Raw genomic sequence first — 19391 nt, forward strand, 5'->3', positions numbered from 1 at the left:
GTAGGTGAAAATGGGTGTGCTATTTACCAATAGATTATGTACAGCTGCAGCGATCGGTTAGCTGCTCAGCTAGCTGATGTTTGAAGTTGGTGAGGGAGATAAAAGTCTCCAACTTCAGCTTTTTTTTTTTTTTTTTTTGCAATTCGTCACAGGCAGCAGAGTACTGGAACGAAAGGCGGCCGAATGAGGTGTTGGCTTTAGGGATGATCAATGAGATACACCTGCTGGAGCGCGTGCTACGGATGGGTGTTGTCATCGTGACCAGTGAGCTGAGATAAGGCGGAGCTTTGCCTAGCATGGCCTTGTAGATGACCTGGAGCCAGTGGGTCTGGCGACGAATATGTAGCGAGGGCCAGCCGACTAGAGCATACAAGTCGCAGTGGTGGGAGGTATAAGGTGCTTTAGTGACAAAACGGATGGCACTGTGATAAACTGCATCCAGTTTGCTGAGAAGAGTGGAAGCAATTTTGTAGATGACGTCGAGGATCGGTAGGATAGTCAGTTTTACTAGGGTAAGCTTGGCAGCGTGAGTGAAGGAGGCTGTTGCGGAATAGAAAGCCGACTCTTGATTTGATTTTCGATTGGAGATGTTTGATATGGGTCTGGAAGGAGAGTTTGCAGTCTAGCCGGACACCTAGGTACTTATAGGTGTCCACATATTCAAGGTCGGAACCATCCAGGGTGGTGATGCTAGTCGGGCATGCGGGTGCAGGCAGCGATCGGTTGAAAAGCATGCATTTGGTTTTACTAGCGTTTAAGAGCAGTTGGAGGCCACTGAAGGAGTGTTGTATGGCATTGAAACTCGATTGGAGGTTAGATGGCACAGTGTCCAATGACGTGCCGAAAGTATATAGAATGGTGTCGTCTGCGTAGAGGTGGATCAGGGAATCGCCCGCAGCAAGAGCAACATCATTGATATATACAGAGAAAAGAGTCTGTCCGAGAATTGAACCCTGTGGCACCCCCATAGAGACTGCCAGAGGACCGGACAACATGCCCTCCGATTTGACACACTGAACTCTTTCTGCAAAGTAATTGGTGAACCGGGCAAGGCAGTCATCCGAAAAACCGAGGCTACTGAGTCTGCCGAGAAGAATATGGTGATTGACAGAGTCGAAAGCCTTGGCAAGGTCGATGAAGACTGCTGCACAGTACTGTCTGTACTATCGATTACTTGTTAGATATTACTGCAATGTCGGAACTAGAAACACAAGCATTTCGCTACACCCGCAATAACATCTGCTGAACACGTGTATGTGACCAATAACATCTGATAACCATGTGTCTGGGACCAATGAATTTGATTTGATTTTGAGTGTCTTAGCCTTTGTCTTATCCTTTGTTCTTATTATCCGTTGTCTTATTTTTCCCACCTTGTTTTGTTTTTCTCTTCTTTAGCATCACTATTTTTGGGACCGGGGCAAAATGGCTGGCCGTTCTGGAGGAGAGGGATCTAAAGCCTGGTGAGTAGACCGACAGAGACCCGCAAGACTAGTGGACAGGTATAGCAATGGTTTTATGTGACTCCGTTGTTAAAGGCACGGCGCTTACAACTCCAGGGTCACGAGTTCCAAACTGCTGCTAAATGACATCCTGTATAGCAGCGCATCTGAACCTACCGTCTCCAGGTAACTGCCAGAATAAAGGAAATGCCCATATAAAGAGTCTTAATAGGGCGTTGGGTCACCACAAGCCAGAACATTGGACTGAGATCTGAGACTGAGAATTATGGCGTATGGCTTACAACATCTTCATGCTAATCAAACCATTCAGTGACCACTCGTGCCCTGTGGATGGAGGCATTGTCATCCTATGGTGGCATAGCCATGGTAGTCAAAATAATGGCCTGCCCAGCATTTTTCCGACATGACCCTAAGCATGATGGGATGTTAACTGCTTCATTAACTCAGGAACCACATCTGTGTGGATGCACCTGCTTTCAATATACTGTACTTTGTATCCCTCGTTTACTTACAGGCTTCTGTTATTTTTGACAGTTACCTGTAGCTCTTCGAGGCTTCAGCCTGAGTGTGGCCCAGTAGGATGCTTGTTAAAAGCAAGGACTGCGCTCCTTGTCACCTCCCCAAGTATTCATTCATTTAAAACTCCTCTCTGCTGTTCAGACGCTGGGTGAGTGCGTTGGAAGAGGAATGATGATGAACTAAATTAGTGGAGAGGCCCATCTCTCCTCCTCCCTCGTTTAAACATGCAGATGAGCTTTAATAGCGGAGATGTATTCTACAGTCGGCTCTAGGGGCTCCACAGTCCCAACCCACTGTTATAATCACAACCCCATCTTTATTCAGTGTGTGTGTGTGTAGGCCTAGTGGCTATCTCAGTGGGGAGTTGGTGTGTTGGCATATGCTCCTGGTGAGTCGCTGATATTTTAGGGGATGGGGGATGCTTCCTGGCCCCTCCGGAGGTCCTGTGCCTGGGTTGACATTTTTGACTGACACCTGGTGGCCTGGTGGGGCGTGGCGACTCCTGTGGTGGGCTCAGATCTGGGAGGTACACCCCTCCCAACCCGCCCAGCGGGGAACACTGGCACATCGCCCAACTTCTGTGTGTACGCCGTCCCCGTCTTGCCCTGTTCATCCCAGTCAGTTGTAGTTCTGTGCTGTAGTCTGTTCTGTGCTGTTCTAGATGTCTCTGAGAGATCTGGGCCTATATTCATGAAGTGTCCTAGAGATTTAAAAGGCTCTACTCCCCTCTGTTGAGTACTGGTCTGTCGTCTCATGTCTCTCTCCTTTCTTTCGTTGCAGCGAACACACACGCGCTGCAGACCCTGCACACCATCCTGTCCACGGGTTCTCCCCTGAAGCCCCAGAGCTATGAGTATGTCTACCGCTGCATCAAGAACAACGTGCTGCTGGGCTCCATCTCAGGTGAGACGCACACCACGACACCGTACAACGCAAAGCATCTGACGACTCACACTCATATATGTGTTTTACATTTGACACGGTACCAAACCGAGGGGGAGGGAGAGGGAGTCAAGTGGGAAGGGAGGATTGAGGGTCTTGAACCTCCGGTCTCCGTTGGGGAGTATTATATATCTGTGTGTGAGAGATCATCCTTACCACTAGACGACCGGTTCTGAACAAATCACAGCGGGTACGCTCGACTCAATACAGAAATGGCATTATGTTTGCCAGGTAAAGGAACATGCAGCCTTTTTAACTAGAAGATTCTCAGTACTGCCAGACGACTGGTTGCCTGTCCGTTCGTCCCGATTTTAACTGCACCATTTAATTGGACGTTGCACCCCATATGAAAGCGGCAGGTGTGTATCAGGTCAGGTGGAGTCCACGACTCAATCATTCACTCCTGAAGGAAACGACACCTTGTGATGTCCCTGTATGCGTGCTGTCTGTGTCACTTTCCCATCGGGGGCGTCGGGCACAAAGGAAGGAGAATTGACACAGTAAGCTATGCCGTTGGGCACGTCTGATCCGCTCAACAGCACTCCTAAAATAACATTATCACTTGAAGCTGCTGCCACTCAAGTCCACCGTGTGCATCTGACAGTGGGAACAACTTCCTGCAAGATTAGTTCTGTCTTAGAAAAAGTTTATTCTCAAGGCAGCCAGGACCCAAATACTCCAGGCTTCAAGTGGCACATTTTGGTTGCATTTATACCCATGCAGACCGACTGGCCTGTTACACACTGTCCGTTTGTCCCGATGCAGACCGACTGGCCTGTTACACACTGTCCGTTTGTCCCGATGCAGACCGACTGGCCTGTTACACACTGTCCGTTTGTCCCGATGCAGACCGACTGGCCTGTTACACACTGTCCGTTTGTCCCGATGCAGACCGACTGGCCTGTTACACACTGTCCGTTTGTCCCGATGCAGACCGACTGGCCTGTTACACACTACCATACACACTACCAGTGAGTTAAAGTGTACAGTTTTTCCTACCACACTTCCATCATCTAAGCCTTGACATTATTGTAAATGAGTGTGGGTGTGAGCCCTGTTCCAGGAGTCTGCCTGTATCCCAAATGACATCCTATTCCCTAGATAGTGCACTACTTTAGACCAGGCCCCATATGATCACATGGCCATAAGGTTCTGGTGGAAAAGTAGTGCACTATATAGGTAATAGTGGCATTTAGGACAAACATGTCATTGGTGGTGGGAGTATTTCTTCAGTAGAGAGAAAGGTTCAGCTTTCTACAGTGCTTCGTGCTCGGTTGACAGACGGGCTTTCAGAGAAGTCTCTGACACCCTTAGCACCACTCGGCACTTAACATTTACAAGATGGATTTGAGCGACGTTTCGTGGCAGTGGACGCCATGTGTCTTTCATCAAAATGTCAGCTGCCGCAGGCACAAGTGTCTGCTGCCTGAAAGGAACACACACAAGCAAAGCAGACTGAGGAATCTTGTGTGTGACTGAACGCATGACTGTGTTTTTACAATGTGAACGTACGATGCATTCGGAAAGTATTCAGACCCTTGACTTTTTCCAAATGCTTATTCTAAAATTGAATTTTCTTTTTTTTACTTACCCTCATCACACAATACTCCATTAATGACAAAGCAAAAACCAGTATTGTAGAAATTTTTGCTTATAACAAAATTAAATCACATTTTCTTAAGTATTCAGACCATTTACTCAGAACATTGTTGAAGCACCTTTGACAGCGCTTACAGCCTCGAGTCTTCTTGGGTATGATGCTACAAGCTTGGCACACCTGTATTTGGGGAGTTTCTCCCATTTCTTCTCTGCAGATCCTCTCAAGCTCTGTCAGGTTGGATGTGGAATGTTGCGGGCACAGCTATTTTCAAGTCTTGAGATGTTCAATCAGGTTCAGGTTAAAAAATTCAGAAACTTGTCCCAAAAGCACTCCTTCGTCTTGTTTGTTTGTGTGCTTAGCGTCATTGTCCTGTTAGACTGGGGCGAAAGTTCCCCTTCCGAGGTCCAGAGCGCTCTGGAGCAGGTTTTCATCAGGGATATCTGTACTTTGCTCCGTTCATCTTTCCCTCGGTCCTGACTATTCTCCCTGTCCCTGCCGCTTAGAAACATCCCCACAGCATAATGCTGCCACCACCATGCTTCACCGTAGGGATGGTACCGGTTTCCTCCAGACTTGACGCTTGGTATTCAGGCCAAAGAGTTCAATCTTGGTTTCATCAGACCAGAGAATCTTGTTTCTGGTCAGAGTCCTTTAGATGCCTTTACGCAAACTCCAAGCGGGCTGTCATGTGCCTTTTACTAAGGATTGGGTTCCGTCTGGCCACTCTACCGTAAAGGCCTGATTTGGTGGAGTGCTGCAGAGATGGTTGTCATTCTGGAAGGTTCTCCCATTGCCACAGATGAACTCTGGAGCTCTGCCAAAGTGACCATGGGGTTCTTGAAAACCAGGATGCACCTGAGCTAAATTCTAAATTCTTGCCCCAAGTCCTGGTTAAATACCTACGCTGGTCTGTCTGCGCATGTAAACTCAGCAAAAAAAGAAACGGCCCTTTTTCAGGACCCGGTCTTTCAAAAATAATTTGTAGAAGTCTAAATAGAGCTTCAATGTAAAGGGTTTAATCACTGTTTCCCATGCTTGAACCATCAACTAATGAATATGCACCTGTGGAACGGTCGTTTATTAAGACAATAACAGCTAATGTCACATGAGTTATGAAAACTTAGGACACTAAAGAGGCCTTTCTACTGACTTTGAAAAACACCAAAAGAAAGATGCCCAGGGTCCCTGCTCATCTGCGTGAACGTGCCTTAGGCAAGCTGCAAGGAGGCATGAGAACTGCAGATATGGCCAGGGCAATACATTGCAATGTCTGTACTGTGAGACGCCTAAGACAGCGCTACAGGGAGACGACAGCTGTTCGTCCTTGCAGTGGCAGACCATGTGAAACAACATCTGCACATGATCGTTACATCCTCCTCCCTCGTGGTACACTTCCTGCAGCCTCATCCTGACGTTACCCTCCAGCATGACAATGCCACCAGCCATACTGCTCGTTCTGTGTGATTTCCTGCAAGACAGGAATGTCAGTGTTTTGCCAGTGACGAGCCCGCATCTCAATCCCATTGAGCACATCTGGGACCTGTTGGATTGGAGGGTGAGGGTTATGGCCATTCCCCCCCCCCCCCCCAAACAGGAACTTGCAGGTGCCTTGGTGGAAGAGTCTCACAGCAAGAACTGGCAAATCTGGTGCAGTCCATTAGGAGGAGATGCACTGCAGCTGGTGCTTGGAATCATTGTTCTTCCCATGTCAACCATTGTTACCTGCAAGGAAACATGTGCCGTCATCATTGCTTTGCACAAAAAGGGCTTCACAGGCAAGGATATTGCTGCCAGTAAGATTGCCCCTAAATCAACCATTGATCGGATTAAGAGCGTCAAGGAGAGTGGTTTAATTGTTGTGAAGAAGGCTTTCAGGGCGCCCAATAAAGTCCAGCAAGCACCAGGACCGTCTCCTTAAGTTGATTCGACTGCGGGATTGGGGCACCACCAGTACAGAGCTTGCTCAGGAATGGCAGCAGGCAGGTGTGAGTGCGTCTGCACGCACAGTGAGGCGAAGACTTTTGGAGGATGGCCTGGTGTCAAGAAGGGCAGCAAAGAAGCTATTTCTCTCCAGGAAAAGCATCAGGGACACACTGATATTCTGCAAAAGGTAAAGGGATTGGACTGCTGAGGACTGGGGTAAAGTCATTTGCTCTGATGAATCCCCTTTCCGATTGTTTGGGGCATAAGAAAAAAGCTTGAGCGTTACCATCAGTCCTGTGTCATTCCAACATTAAAGCATCCTGAGACCGTTCATGTGTGGGGTTGCTTCTCAGCCAAGGGAGTGGGCTCACTCACAATTTTGCCTAAGAACACAGCCATGAATAAAGAATGGTACCAACACATCCTCCGAGAGCAACTTCTCCCAACCATCCAGGAACAGTTTGGTGACGAACAATGCCTTTTCCAGCATGATGGAGCACCTTGCCATAAGGCAACTAAGTGGCTTGGGGAAAAAAACATCGATCCATGGACAGGAAACTCCCCAGACCTTAATCCCATTTAAGAACTTGTGGTCAATCCTCAAGAGGCGGTTGGACAAACAAAAACCGACAAACTCCAAGCACTGCTTATGCAAGAATGGGCTGCCCTCAGTCAGGATGTGGCCCAGAAGTTCATTGACAGCATGCCAGGGCAGAATGCAGAGGTCTTGAAAATGAAAGGTCAACACTGCAAATATTGACTCTCTGCATCAACTTCATGTAATTGTCAAAAGCTTCAGTATTCCATAGTAACACCTGACAAATCTAAAGACACTGAAGCAGTAAGCTTTGTGGAAATATGTCATTCTCAACTTATGGCCACAACTGTGTGTGTGCATGGGTCTTAGCATAGGACAGCAGTGCCTGATTCAGTCAACCTTTTAGCAGCCAGGACCACGGGGACCACGGGGAGGCCACCCCTACAGGCTGCTGACAGGGGTCTGCCTTAGCATAGGACAGCAGTGTTCACTTCCTTCTGCTCCTCCTGTCCCCCTGCTAGCCGGATCCCTGTAGACTTTAACACATTCACGGCTAAGACTCCCAACTCTATACTTCCAGCTGACTGCCACATGGCCCCTTCTCTTCTCTACTGCTCCCCCCACGTGTGTGTGTGTGTGTGTGTGTGTGTGTGTGTGTGTGTGTGTGTGTGTGTGTTGTATTTACAATGGTGTTTATTCTTCAGTGGTTGCCCTTTTCTCATGGCAACAGGTCACAAATGTTGCTGCTGTGATGGCACACTGGTATTTCACCCAATAGATATGGGAGGCAATCAAAATTGGATTTGTTTTCAAATTCTTTGTTGGACTGTGTAATCTGAGGGAAATATGTGTCTCTAATATGGTCATACATTTGGTTAGGAAAGCATGAGGTTCAGAAGTGCAGCTCAGTTTCCCCCAGATGATGGATGTGGACAGTGTGCACAGAGCCAGGTCTGCCTACAACTGCCTTTCTCAATAGCAAGGCTATGCTCACTGAGTCTGTACATAGTCAAAGATTTCCTTAATTTTGGGTCAGTCACAGTGGTCAGGTATTCTGCCACTGTACTGTCTGTTTCGGGCCAAATTGCATTCTAGTTTGCTCTGCTTTTTTTGTAAATTCTTTCCAATGTGTCAAGTAATTCTCTTTTTGTTTTCTGATGATTTGGTTGTGTCTAATTGTGTTGGTGTCCTAGGGCTCTGTGGGGCTTGTTAACAGAGCACCAGCTTGCTTAGGGGACTCTTCTCCAGGTTAGTTTCTCTGTTCGTTACTCTCTTTGTTATGGAAGGTTTGGGAATCATTTCCTTTTAGGTGTTTGTGTAGAATTTAGCAGCTCTAATCAGGATCTTGACCATTAGCGGGTGTTGCCCTTCCGCTCTGCATGCATTATTTGGTGTTTTACGTTGTACACAGAGGATATTTTGTTGCGGAATTCTGTATGCTGTCTCTCAATTTAGTGTTTGTCCCATTTTGTGAAATCTTGGTTGGTGAGCGGACCCCAGACCTCACAACCATAAAGGGCAATGGGTTCTGTCACTGATTCAAGTATTTTTATCCAGATCCTAATTGGTATGTTCCTTTTGATGGCATAGAAGGCTCTCCTTGCCTTGTGTCTCAGATCGTTCACAGCTTTGGAAGTTGCCTGTGGCGCTGATGTTTAGGCCGAGGTATGTTTAGTTTGTGTGCTCTTGGGTAATGCTGTCTAGATGGAATATGTATTTGTGGGTCCTGGCAACTGGACTTTTTTTTTTTTGAAGCCATTATTTTGGTCTTACTGAGATTTACTGTCAAGGACCAGGTCTGATAGAATCTGTGCAGAAGATCTAGGTGCTGCTGTGGGCCGTCCTTGGTTGGTGACAGAAGCACCAGATCATCAGCAAACAGACATTTTACATTAGATTCTTGTAGGCTGCATCCCGGTCTTATCCACAGCACTGTGGAAAGAAATGTGTATCTTTTGTCAATTTTAACCGCTTGAGGAGACTTTGCCTTTGTTTTTGTTTGTTTGTCAATTAGGAGTGCAGGTGAACACGGTCTGTCGTATGGTAATTTGGTAAAAAGCCAATTTGACATTTGCTCAGTACATTGTTTTTCGCTGAGGAAATGTACAAGTCTGCTGTTAATGATAATGCAGAGAATTATCCCAAGGTTGCTGTTGACTTGTAGTTATTGTCAAATTTGTCTCTAATTTTTGTGGCTTGGGGTGATCAGTCCTTGGTTCCAAATATTGGGGAAGATGCCAGAGCAGAGGATTATGTTTAAGTATAGAAAATTTGAATTTGTGTTCTGTGTTTTCATAGTCTCCATCCCGTTCATTCTTTGTCTCCCACCTCTTGCTGCTGCTCTCCTGATCAGATCTGGTTTCTGGTGTCTGTTATTTCTCTGCCCTGGTTTCCTGTGTAGTTTGTGTGTGTGCGCTCGCTGGGTGCCACTCCTCAACGGGGAGTTTATTTTTGGAACAGAACAAACCCCTCTCTGACTTTAAAGCGCACCAGAGGATGTTCAAAGTTTTCCTCAGCAAAAATTGGAATATTCATAAGAGCAAGAGGTAACCAATAAGGATGTCAGGAATGTGGGGGGGAGAACAAAACAATTGTGACTGGCTGCTGTAGTGATACTGAAGTGTGCCTAAACTGAGAGGCAGGCATGGCATTTTCCCCACGGATCCAATTAAGCTCCACTAAAGAGCCAGGCAGAATTTGGGGATGCGACGAAGTGACTGATAGGTGGAGGGGTGGCTGGATGGATGGATGAATGGAAAGGTGGGAGGAGAGATGAATAGAACATCTGTCAGAAACAGCAGATTTAAGAGGTGGATAGAGAGAGGTATCACCCACAGATAAAGAGGGGGTGGGAATAGCTCCATGTTGGCTCCATGTTGCGTAACTGTACTACTGTAGAATAACAAGCCTGCACCACAACACTATCCCACACCATATCACACTTTACAATACGATGTCCGTCGCACATCACCTTACTGAATTCCCTAACCATGACCGTATTCTCTACGTTGATCACTACACCCCTCATCACTGTCAAACGCTCCCTAAAACACTTCAGCGAGCAGGCCTTTCTAATCGACCTGGCCCGGGATTCCTGGAAGGATATTGACCTCATTCCGCCTGTAGAGGTTGCCTGGTTATTCTTTAATTGTGCCTTCCTCACCATCTTAAATAAGCATGTCCCATTCAAAACATGTAGAACCAGGAAGAGATATAGCCCTTGGTTCACTCCAGACCTGATTGCCCTTGACCAGCACAAAAACATCCTGTGGCGTTCTGCTTTAGCATCGAATAGCCCCCGTGATATGCAACCTTTTCAGGGAAGTTAGCTTTCCTAACTGCTTGTGTATATAGGTTCCTAAGGCTAGCTTTTTCAAGCAGAAATTTGCATCCTGTAGCACAAACTCAAGTTCTGGGACGCTGTAAAGTCCATGGAGAATAAGAGCACCTCCTCCCAGCTGTCCACTGCACTGAGGCTAGGAAACACTGTCACCACCGATTTTAAAGCCACTATAATTGAGAATTTCAATAAGCATTTTTCTACGGCTGGCCATGCTTTCCACCTGGCTACCCCTACCCCGATCAACAGCCCTGCACTCCCCACAGCAACTTGCCCAAGCCTCCCCATTTCTCCTTCACCCAAATCCAGATGGCTGATGTTCTGAAAGAGCTGCAAAATCTGGACCCCTACAAATCAGCCGGGCTAGACAATCTGGACCCTCTCTTTCTAAAAATTATCGACCTAAATTGTTGCAACCCCTATTACTAGCCTGCTGAACCTCTTTCGTATCGTCTGAGATTCCCAAAGATTGGAAAGCTTCCGCGGTCATCCCCCTCTTCAAAGGGGGAGACGCTCTAGACCCAAACTGCTATAGACTTATATCTATCCTACCCTGCCTTTCTAAGGTCTTCGAAAGCCAAGTCAACAAACAGATTACCGACCATTTCGAATCCCATCGTACCTTCTCAGCTATGCAATCTGGTTTCCGAGCTGGTCATGGGTGCACCTCAGCCACACTCAAGGTCCTAAACGATATCATAACCGCCATCGATAAGAGATGATACTGTGCAGCTGTATTCATCAACCTGGCCAAGGCTTTTGACTTGGTTTCTGAAATGACTGCCTCGCCTGATTCACCAACGATTTCTCTGAGAGTTCAGTGTGTCAAATCGGAGGGCCTGTTGTCCGGACCTCTGGCAGTCTCTATGGGGGTGCCACAGGGTTCAATTCTTGGACTGACTCTCTTCTCTGTATACATCAATGATGTTGCTCTTGCTGCTGGTGATTCTCTGATCCACCTCTACGTAGACTACACCATTCTGTATACCTCTGGCCCTTCTTTGGACACTGTGTTAACTAACCTCCAGACGAGCATCAATGCCATACAACTCTCCTTCCGTGGACTCTAACTGCTCTTAAATGCAAGTAAAACTAAATGCATGCTCTTCAACCGATCGCTGTCCGCCCGTCCAACATCACTACTCTGGAAGGTTCTAACTTAGAATATGTGGACAACTACAAATACCTAGGTGTCTGATTAGACTGTAAGCTCTCCTTCTAGACTCTCATTAAGCATCTCCATTCCAAAATTAAATCTAGAATCGGCTTCCTATTTTGCAACAAAGCATCCTTCACTCATGCTGCCAAACATACCCTCGTAAAACTGACCATACTACCGATCCTCGACTTTGGCGACGTAATTTACAAAATAGCCTCCAACACTCTACTCAGCGACTTGGATGTAGTCTATCACAGTGCCATCTGTTTTGTCGCCAAAGCCCCCATATACTACCCACCACTGCAACCTGTACGCTCTCGTTGGCTGGCCCTCGCTTCATACTCGTCGCCAAACCCACTGGCTCCAGGTCATCTACAGGTCTCTGCTAGGTAAAGCCCCGCCTTCTCAGCTCACTGGTCCATAGCAGTGAGCAACACCCACCTGTAGCAGCACCCACCTGTAGCACGTGCTCCAGCAGGTATCTCATTGGTCACCCCCAAAGCAAATTCCTCCTTTGGCTGCCTTTCCTTCCAGTTCTCTTCGGCCAATGACTGGAACGAACTGCAAAAATCACTGAAGCTGGAAACACTTATCTCCCTCACTAGCTTTAAGCATCAGCTGTCAGAGCAGCTCACTGATAACTGCACCTGTAAATAGCCCATCCAACTACCTCATCCCCATACTGTATTTATTTATATATTTTGCTCGTTTGCACCCCAGTATCTCTACTTGCACATTCCACCATTCCAGTGTTTAATTGCTATATTGTAATTACTTTGCCACCACGGCCTATTATTGCCTTACCTCTCTTATCCTACCTCATTTGCACAAACTGTATATAGACTTTTCTACTCTATTATTGACTATGTTTGTTTATTGACTGTTTGTTTATTCCATGTGTAACTGTGTGGTGTTGTATATGTCGAACTGCTTTGCTTTATCTTGGCCAGGTCGCAGTTGTAAATGAGAACCTGTTCTCAACTAACCTACCTGGTTAAATAAAGTTGGAATAAATCAAAACGTAACTTATTAGCTACGTTGTTCTTTACACGTAACGTATTAACTACGTTGATCTTCCAACGTGAAAGAAATAAAGTTTTTTTTTTTGTGTGTAAAGGTGGAACCGATATTGTGTCCTGCTTTATGGGCCAGAACGTGACGGTCCCCGTGTACAGAGGAGAGATTCAGACCAGGAACCTGGGCATGGCTGTGGAGGCCTGGAGCTGTGACGGTGAGTGTCGTTGGTCAACTGAATTCAGTCACAGGCCTACTTATTTATTTCATTCAAATCATTTCAATTCATCGTGCAGATGGTCAGGGGGCTGGAAAGTAATTACCACAAGAATCCCAAATGAATATAATACTTTCAAACCTTGCGTACATTTGTATGGATCACATGCTGTACTATATGTCTCTATTATGCATGGCAATACTTTGGAACACATTTCCAAAGTTAAAATCACTTGGAGCTGGTGTTTGAGGCGGTTAAATAAATCACCAGAGGGCCATATTTGGTGCACAAACCGCCAGTTGGGGATCCCTGCTCTATATGGTAATTCACCTTGTGTCATTTGTAAATGGTATCCCCACTCTAGGACATGCATGATGACACGTGTGTTTCCCTCCCTCAGGAAAGCCAGTGTGGGGGGAGAGTGGTGAGCTGGTGTGTCTGAAGCCAATCCCCTGTCAGCCCACCCACTTCTGGAACGACGAGAATGGGAGCAAATACCACAAGGCTTACTTCTCTTCCTTCCCAGGTCAGTCCATTAGAGATGGAGCTTCTCCTCCTTCCCAGGTCAGTCCATTAGAGATGGAGCTTCTCCTCCTTCCCAGGTCAGTCCATTAGAGATGGAGCTTCTCCTCCTTCCCAGGTCAGTCCATTAGAGATGGAGCTTCTCCGGTCAGTCCATTAGAGATGGGGCTTCTCCCCGGTCAGTCCATTAGAGATGGAGCTTCTCCTCCCATTCCCAGGTCAGTCCATTAGAGATGGAGCTTCTCCTCCTTCTCCGGTCAGTCCATTAGAGATGGGGCTTCTCCCAGTCCATTAGAGATGGGGCTTCAGTCAGTCCATTAGAGATGGGGCTTCTCCCGGTCAGTCCATTAGAGATGGGGCTTCTCCGGTCAGTCCATTAGAGATGGGGCTTCTCCTCCTTCTCCGGTCAGTCCATTAGAGATGGGGCTTCTCCGGTCAGTCCATTAGAGATGGGGCTTCTCCGGTCAGTCCATTAGAGATGGGGCTTCTCCGGTCAGTCCATTAGAGATGGGGCTTCTCCCCGGTCAGTCCATTAGAGATGGGGCTTCTCCGGTCAGTCCATTAGAGATGGGGCTTCTCCGGTCAGTCCATTAGTTGGAGCTTCTCCTCCTTCTCCGGTCAGTCCATTAGAGATGGGGCTTCTCCGGTCAGTCCATTAGAGATGGGGCTTCTCCTCCTTCTCCGGTCAGTCCTGTCCATGTTTAAATGCTAAATTGTAATTATTTCGCCACTGGCCTATTTATTGCCTTACCTCCCTAATCTTACCTAATTTGCACACACTGTATATAGACTTTTCTATTGTGTTATTGACTGTACGTCTGTTTATTCCATGTGTCACTCTGTGTTTGTCACTTTGCTTTATCTTGGCCAGGTCACAGTTGTAAATGAGAACTTGTTCTCAACTAACCTACCTGTTTAAATAAAGGTGAAATGTAAAATTAGAGCTGGATAGACAGCTTTTCCTTTCCATAGGAGATGAGCGCTCTAGTACATCTCTCTTTGCAATGGCTGCTTCTGTGATGGCATGTACAGCACCATTTGAGGGCTATTTCCATTGTAAAGGAGTCTGTACATGATCCATATCCGTCTCAGTTTACTAACAGGCCTGCTCCTCTGCAGGTGTTTGGGCCCATGGTGACTACTGTAAAATCAACCCAAAGACAGGAGGAGTTGTCATGCTTGGCAGAAGGTGAGTCATCGGGCTTACTAATTACCTCAGGGGACCATAAGCGACTATGCCACCATAGTTTTTTGTTTGGTTACTTTCAACTCATTCTTGTCTCGATCACAGCGATGGAACTTTGAACCCCAACGGCGTGCGTTTTGGGAGCTCGGAGATCTACAACATTGGTGAGCTATGGGTTTTCCTTACCCCCCTACAATGGTTTGTGGTAACATCAGTTTAGTCTCATTTAGCTGGTCATCATTGATATGACGGAATGTAACAGCCCTCTTCTTTCTCTGGTGTTGTTCTTGTTGTCCTTATGAATACTAACGGGCCTAGGCTACATCCCAAATAGCACCCTGTTTCCTGTGTAGTGCACTACTGTTGACCAGAGGCCTATGGGAATAGGTTGACATTTTGGACGCAACCAATATACCGGTATCTGACACTAATCCTGAAGTGTCAGCCGGTATCTGACACTAATCCCGACGTGTCAGCCGGTATCTGACACTAATCCCGACGTGTCAGCCGGTATCTGACACTAATCCCGACGTGTCAGCCGGTGTCTGACACTAATCCCGACGTGTCAGCCGGTATCTGACACTAATCCCGACGTGTCAGCCGGTGTCTGACACTAATCCCGACGTGTCAGCCGGTGTCTGACACTAATCCCGACGTGTCAGCCGGTGTCTGACACTAATCCCGACGTGTCAGCCGGTGTCTGACACTAATCCCGACGTGTCAGCCGGTGTCTGACACTAATCCCAAAGTGTCAGCCGGTATCTGACACTAATCCCGACGTGTCAGCCGGTATCTGACACTAATCCCGACGTGTCAGCCGGTATCTGACACTAATCCAGACGTGTCAGCCGGTCTGTCAGATATTTTCTAAGTGTGTATGCTTTTGTTCTCATCTTCTCTCCAGTGGAGGCCTTTGAGGAGGTGTCCGACAGCCTTTGCGTTCCACAGTACAATGGGGACGGTGAGGAGCGAGTGATCCTGTTCCTGAAGATGACGCCCAACCAGTCCTTCGGCCCGGAGCTGGTACACAAAATTCGCGGAGCCATCCGGAAAGCCCTCTCCGCACGCCATGTACCAGCGCTGTTCCTGGAGACCAGAGATATTCCCGTGAGGACTTTCTTCTGTCGTCATTTTCAATGTGTTAAATAGAGAAGAACCCTAATGTTGATGGGCAGAGTAATGCTAACATTTCCATTATTGTACACGTGTGTACCAGGACACACACACACACACACAGGCCCGTAAGTGCTGTTATGCATCCCTGGGGCTGTATTCACAGACTGTCTCAGAGTAGGAGTGATGATTTAGGATCAGTTTGGCCTTTTGAGATCACAGTGAATAAGATTACATGGACATAAGTGGGAACTGATGCCAGATCAGCACTCCTACTCAGAGAAGCTTGGTATATGTCCCATGACCCTTTGTGTTATGCTTTCTGTCTGTCCAGTACACCCTCAGTGGGAAGAAGGTGGAGGTGGCTGTGAAGCAGGTGATCGCTGGGAGGGAGGTGACCCAGAGAGGGGCCTTCTCCAACCCGGACTCCCTTGACCTCTACAAGAACCTGCCAGAGCTCCAGAACTTCTGAACTTCTACAGTACACATGAAAAACAAACAACGAGGAGAGAAAAAAAAAGACAGTTTCCCCCAGAAACTCTTGTCCAGTTGAAGAGGAGAGGAGCTGGGTCGTTGGGTACAGGCCATTGAATGGTGGCCCTGGTTTCTCTTCCGCCTCTAACTCTTCAGAGACCACCTGACCTCACCTGGCCATCCCATTGGCTCCCTCTGGGTTCAGGACTGACCAATAAAATCCAGAACAATGCGACGTACTAACATCCCCCATTGCCCTTTTGAGAATGCCTTTGCTTTGGCTTGTGTACATTTCTAGATATTCCTCTTTTTACGGGACTGGAGATGTGCTTGTGGTGTTAACGTTGTGGCCTAACTTATTATGATAAAACGGAGGTGAGTAAGTATGGACCTGCCAATGGGACCCAGGTGTTTTAAAAGAACGTGGCCTTTTTGTTTTTATAGCTTTATTGCTATAAAGGGATGAGGGAGTGGTGGTGTTGAAAGATCATTTTGATCACATTTTAACTTTACTGTTAACTTTTTTTAAATGAACACAGCCAGTCAATCTTCAAAACAGAGTTTAAAAAAAAAAATAGCATCCCGTCCCACTTAACACATTGTAGTCGTACCCACCTGCTAGTCCCACCCACACAAACGTCGTTAAGTTTGTTGCAAAGAAGAGCGTGGACTTTGTTATTATTACTCTGGCTATTCACCCTTATTTATGGCAGCTCCTCAGTGGGTGGAAGAGATACACTCTTTTCCAAATGACCAATGAAAAGGCTGTGATGAATACACAGCAGATTTCAGCCAATTAACGAGCCCCCTAGAGACTTCCTGGTTTTATGTTATTACGGCGATCACAGCTGAGCTGGTATTATACTGTATGGGGGTCCCCCCCATAGAGTAAGGCTTTGTTGTTTAACTCTAAAACAGATTTTTAGACACTACTGAACGCTAGTCATTGGCACTGAGATGTTCCTTGATTTTTTCTTTTTTTTTTCTTTGATTTTAATGTTATTTTTTTTAGTTGTGTCGTCAGTTTATATTAAAATTTGTGTTTAGATGCATGTCTCCAAACAGCTATACTTATCTCTTGTTGTGGTGAGCCATGAAATCACCTCAGTTAAACACTGTTGATGGTGGTGTTGTGCTGTAGTCAGTTGACCAATCACTACACTAATTCTACATAAAATGGTCAAATCATCTGTTTTCCTTTTATAAAACTGACCCATCACTGCAGTACAAAAATAAAGCTTGCCATTTCAACCAATCACCACACATTTAGTACGTTTCAATCAAGCCACACGTCAACAAACGTTTTTCCGTCGTCAGCGTATTTTCACCACAAGTTAGACAACGTCATCGACAGTTACTGATATGGACATCGTTCCAAAGTGACCTCGACGGAGACTGAGTTGGGTTTAAGACCCTCGTAAATTGTGTTTAGGGTGGGGGAGCTTTCATGGTTTTACTACAGGGTTTTATTCTCTGTTTAGGGAATCAACTAAGCACTTAGGTCACAAAACATGAATTCTCTTTGTCCATGTCCCAAATGCCATCCTAAATGCTCTACATTTGACCGGGAGTTTAGAGTGCCATTTGGGACAGAACCCTCCGTCAGATTCACATTCCTGAGAATATTCCATTTTAGTCTTCTTTCATCTGGTTTCACTTCTGTTGCTGTACCTTCCTGCCAGAAACCTATCATGTCTATTTGAATGCGTTCATTTCCTCCTAACCTGTTTTTGATTCATATATTTTAAGGTACAGCCTTTTAAAAAATGTAATGTGTTTTTGCGTAAACAATTATATTGGTCCATGTATGATGAATGTGTCATTGACTGTGATACAGTATATGGCGATATATATACGGATATGTAATGTGTTCTTGTACCGTGAACTACTTTGCATTGTCCCTGTAACCAATAAATGGACAAAGCTGCATATTCTATTCAATACAGCACCTGTTGGTGATCAAAAAAAATGTAACAACTCTTAATTTCATCACCGTTGCACGGGTTACCAAGTGGCGCAGCAGACTTAAGCACTGAGGCGTCACTACAAACACCCTGGTTTGAATCTAGGCTGTATCATACCTGGCATTGGTTGGGAGTCCCATAGGGCTGCGCACGCTCTGCAGCATCCGGATTTGGCTGGGGCAGTCATTGTAAATAAAAATGTAACTGAAGTTTAAATAAAATGACTGTTTCAAATACTGTTGTCAAACACCACTTTTGGAAAATGGTACCAGAACTGCACAAACCGGATCGTAATTCATTCAGGTATATCAAATGAAAAACAGAATTTCAATATGGGGTATCCTTGAGAATGAGGGATCCTTTAAAAATAGTTTTCCTTTTGGAAATTAATGGGTGAATTCATGTCATTCACCAACTACAACGAACAGGCACTTTTTAAAAATGTACCTTTAAGAGCAAATTCTTATTTTCAATGACTGCCTAGGAACAGTGGGTTTACTGCCTGTTCAGGGGCAGAATGACAGATTTGTACCTTGTCAGCTCGGGGGGTTTGAACTTGCAACCTTCCGGTTACTAGTACAACTCTCTAACCACTAGGCTACGATGCCGCCACTTAAAGCACACTTGAGTTGTAGACTGATACTGGTTCGGTCCCCTTGGGCCTGGAAGGTTGAATTAGGGTGACGTGGCACCAAGAATCAAAGCTGATTTAAAAAATAATAATAATGTATGTATAGCAGAAGGTGAAATGTCTTGCAGGATTTATTTTTACAAACAAAATAATTGTTGATTCATCAAAAGGCGACGGTGACCCCTGCTTTACATCCTGATGACAATGGAGTCGGTGGAGGAGCACTGTTACCCCACAAGCCTGTTCCTGCTTCAGTCCTTCCTCAGTGTCATATCAGAGGGGGATGAAGTGCAGGAAAAGGCCACGGCTACACAGAGGATCTATATATAGTGTCCAACCCCATGATTGATTGCTGCGACGCGTGATACATGCTTTGTGATGAAAAGATCCGTCAACAATACAACCCCCAGATGCACAACAACCCCGCACAGGTCAGGGATTTCCCTGACTGCAAATCAAGATTCCTCCACCGTCCAATGGATGATATACTAGGGCCATTCTATTGTAAATGAACACACAAAAAAAGAAATAGCATTTGGACTGGCTTGTTTAATTGACATGGACGGACCCATTTAAAGAGGCGGTACATTATTTGCTGAGGCAAAAATGTTCTGTATCTTTAACTGATTATGAAACGGTGTTCACTTTGATTCTGATGCAGTCTGCTGGGAGACTGTAGATATAGTCTGTAGATGCAGTCTGCCGGGAGACTGTAGATGCAGTCTGCCGGGAGACTGTAGATGCAGTCTGCCGGGAGACTAGATGCAGTCTGCCGGGAGACTAGAT

At 46.2% G+C, this 19391-nt stretch overlaps 1 protein-coding gene across 1 annotated transcript in view; it reads left to right on the forward strand.

Moving 5' to 3' along the window:
• Positions 1 to 17939, forward strand: part of aacs (acetoacetyl-CoA synthetase) — a 49835-nt gene extending 31896 nt beyond the window's left edge. The window contains exons 11-18 of the mRNA XM_046348141.1: positions 1399 to 1463; positions 2763 to 2885; positions 12602 to 12715; positions 13116 to 13241; positions 14357 to 14426; positions 14529 to 14587; positions 15328 to 15530; positions 15871 to 17939. Coding sequence (XP_046204097.1) covers positions 1399 to 1463; positions 2763 to 2885; positions 12602 to 12715; positions 13116 to 13241; positions 14357 to 14426; positions 14529 to 14587; positions 15328 to 15530; positions 15871 to 16008 — 898 coding nt within the window. The 3' untranslated portion in view covers positions 16009 to 17939. The remainder of the gene's footprint in view (positions 1 to 1398; positions 1464 to 2762; positions 2886 to 12601; positions 12716 to 13115; positions 13242 to 14356; positions 14427 to 14528; positions 14588 to 15327; positions 15531 to 15870) is intronic.
• Positions 17940 to 19391: the final 1452 nt, after the last annotated feature.

The sequence above is a fragment of the Oncorhynchus gorbuscha genome, linkage group LG04 (genome assembly GCF_021184085.1).
Source record: "Oncorhynchus gorbuscha isolate QuinsamMale2020 ecotype Even-year linkage group LG04, OgorEven_v1.0, whole genome shotgun sequence".
Classification (NCBI taxonomy): Eukaryota; Metazoa; Chordata; class Actinopteri; order Salmoniformes; family Salmonidae; genus Oncorhynchus; species Oncorhynchus gorbuscha.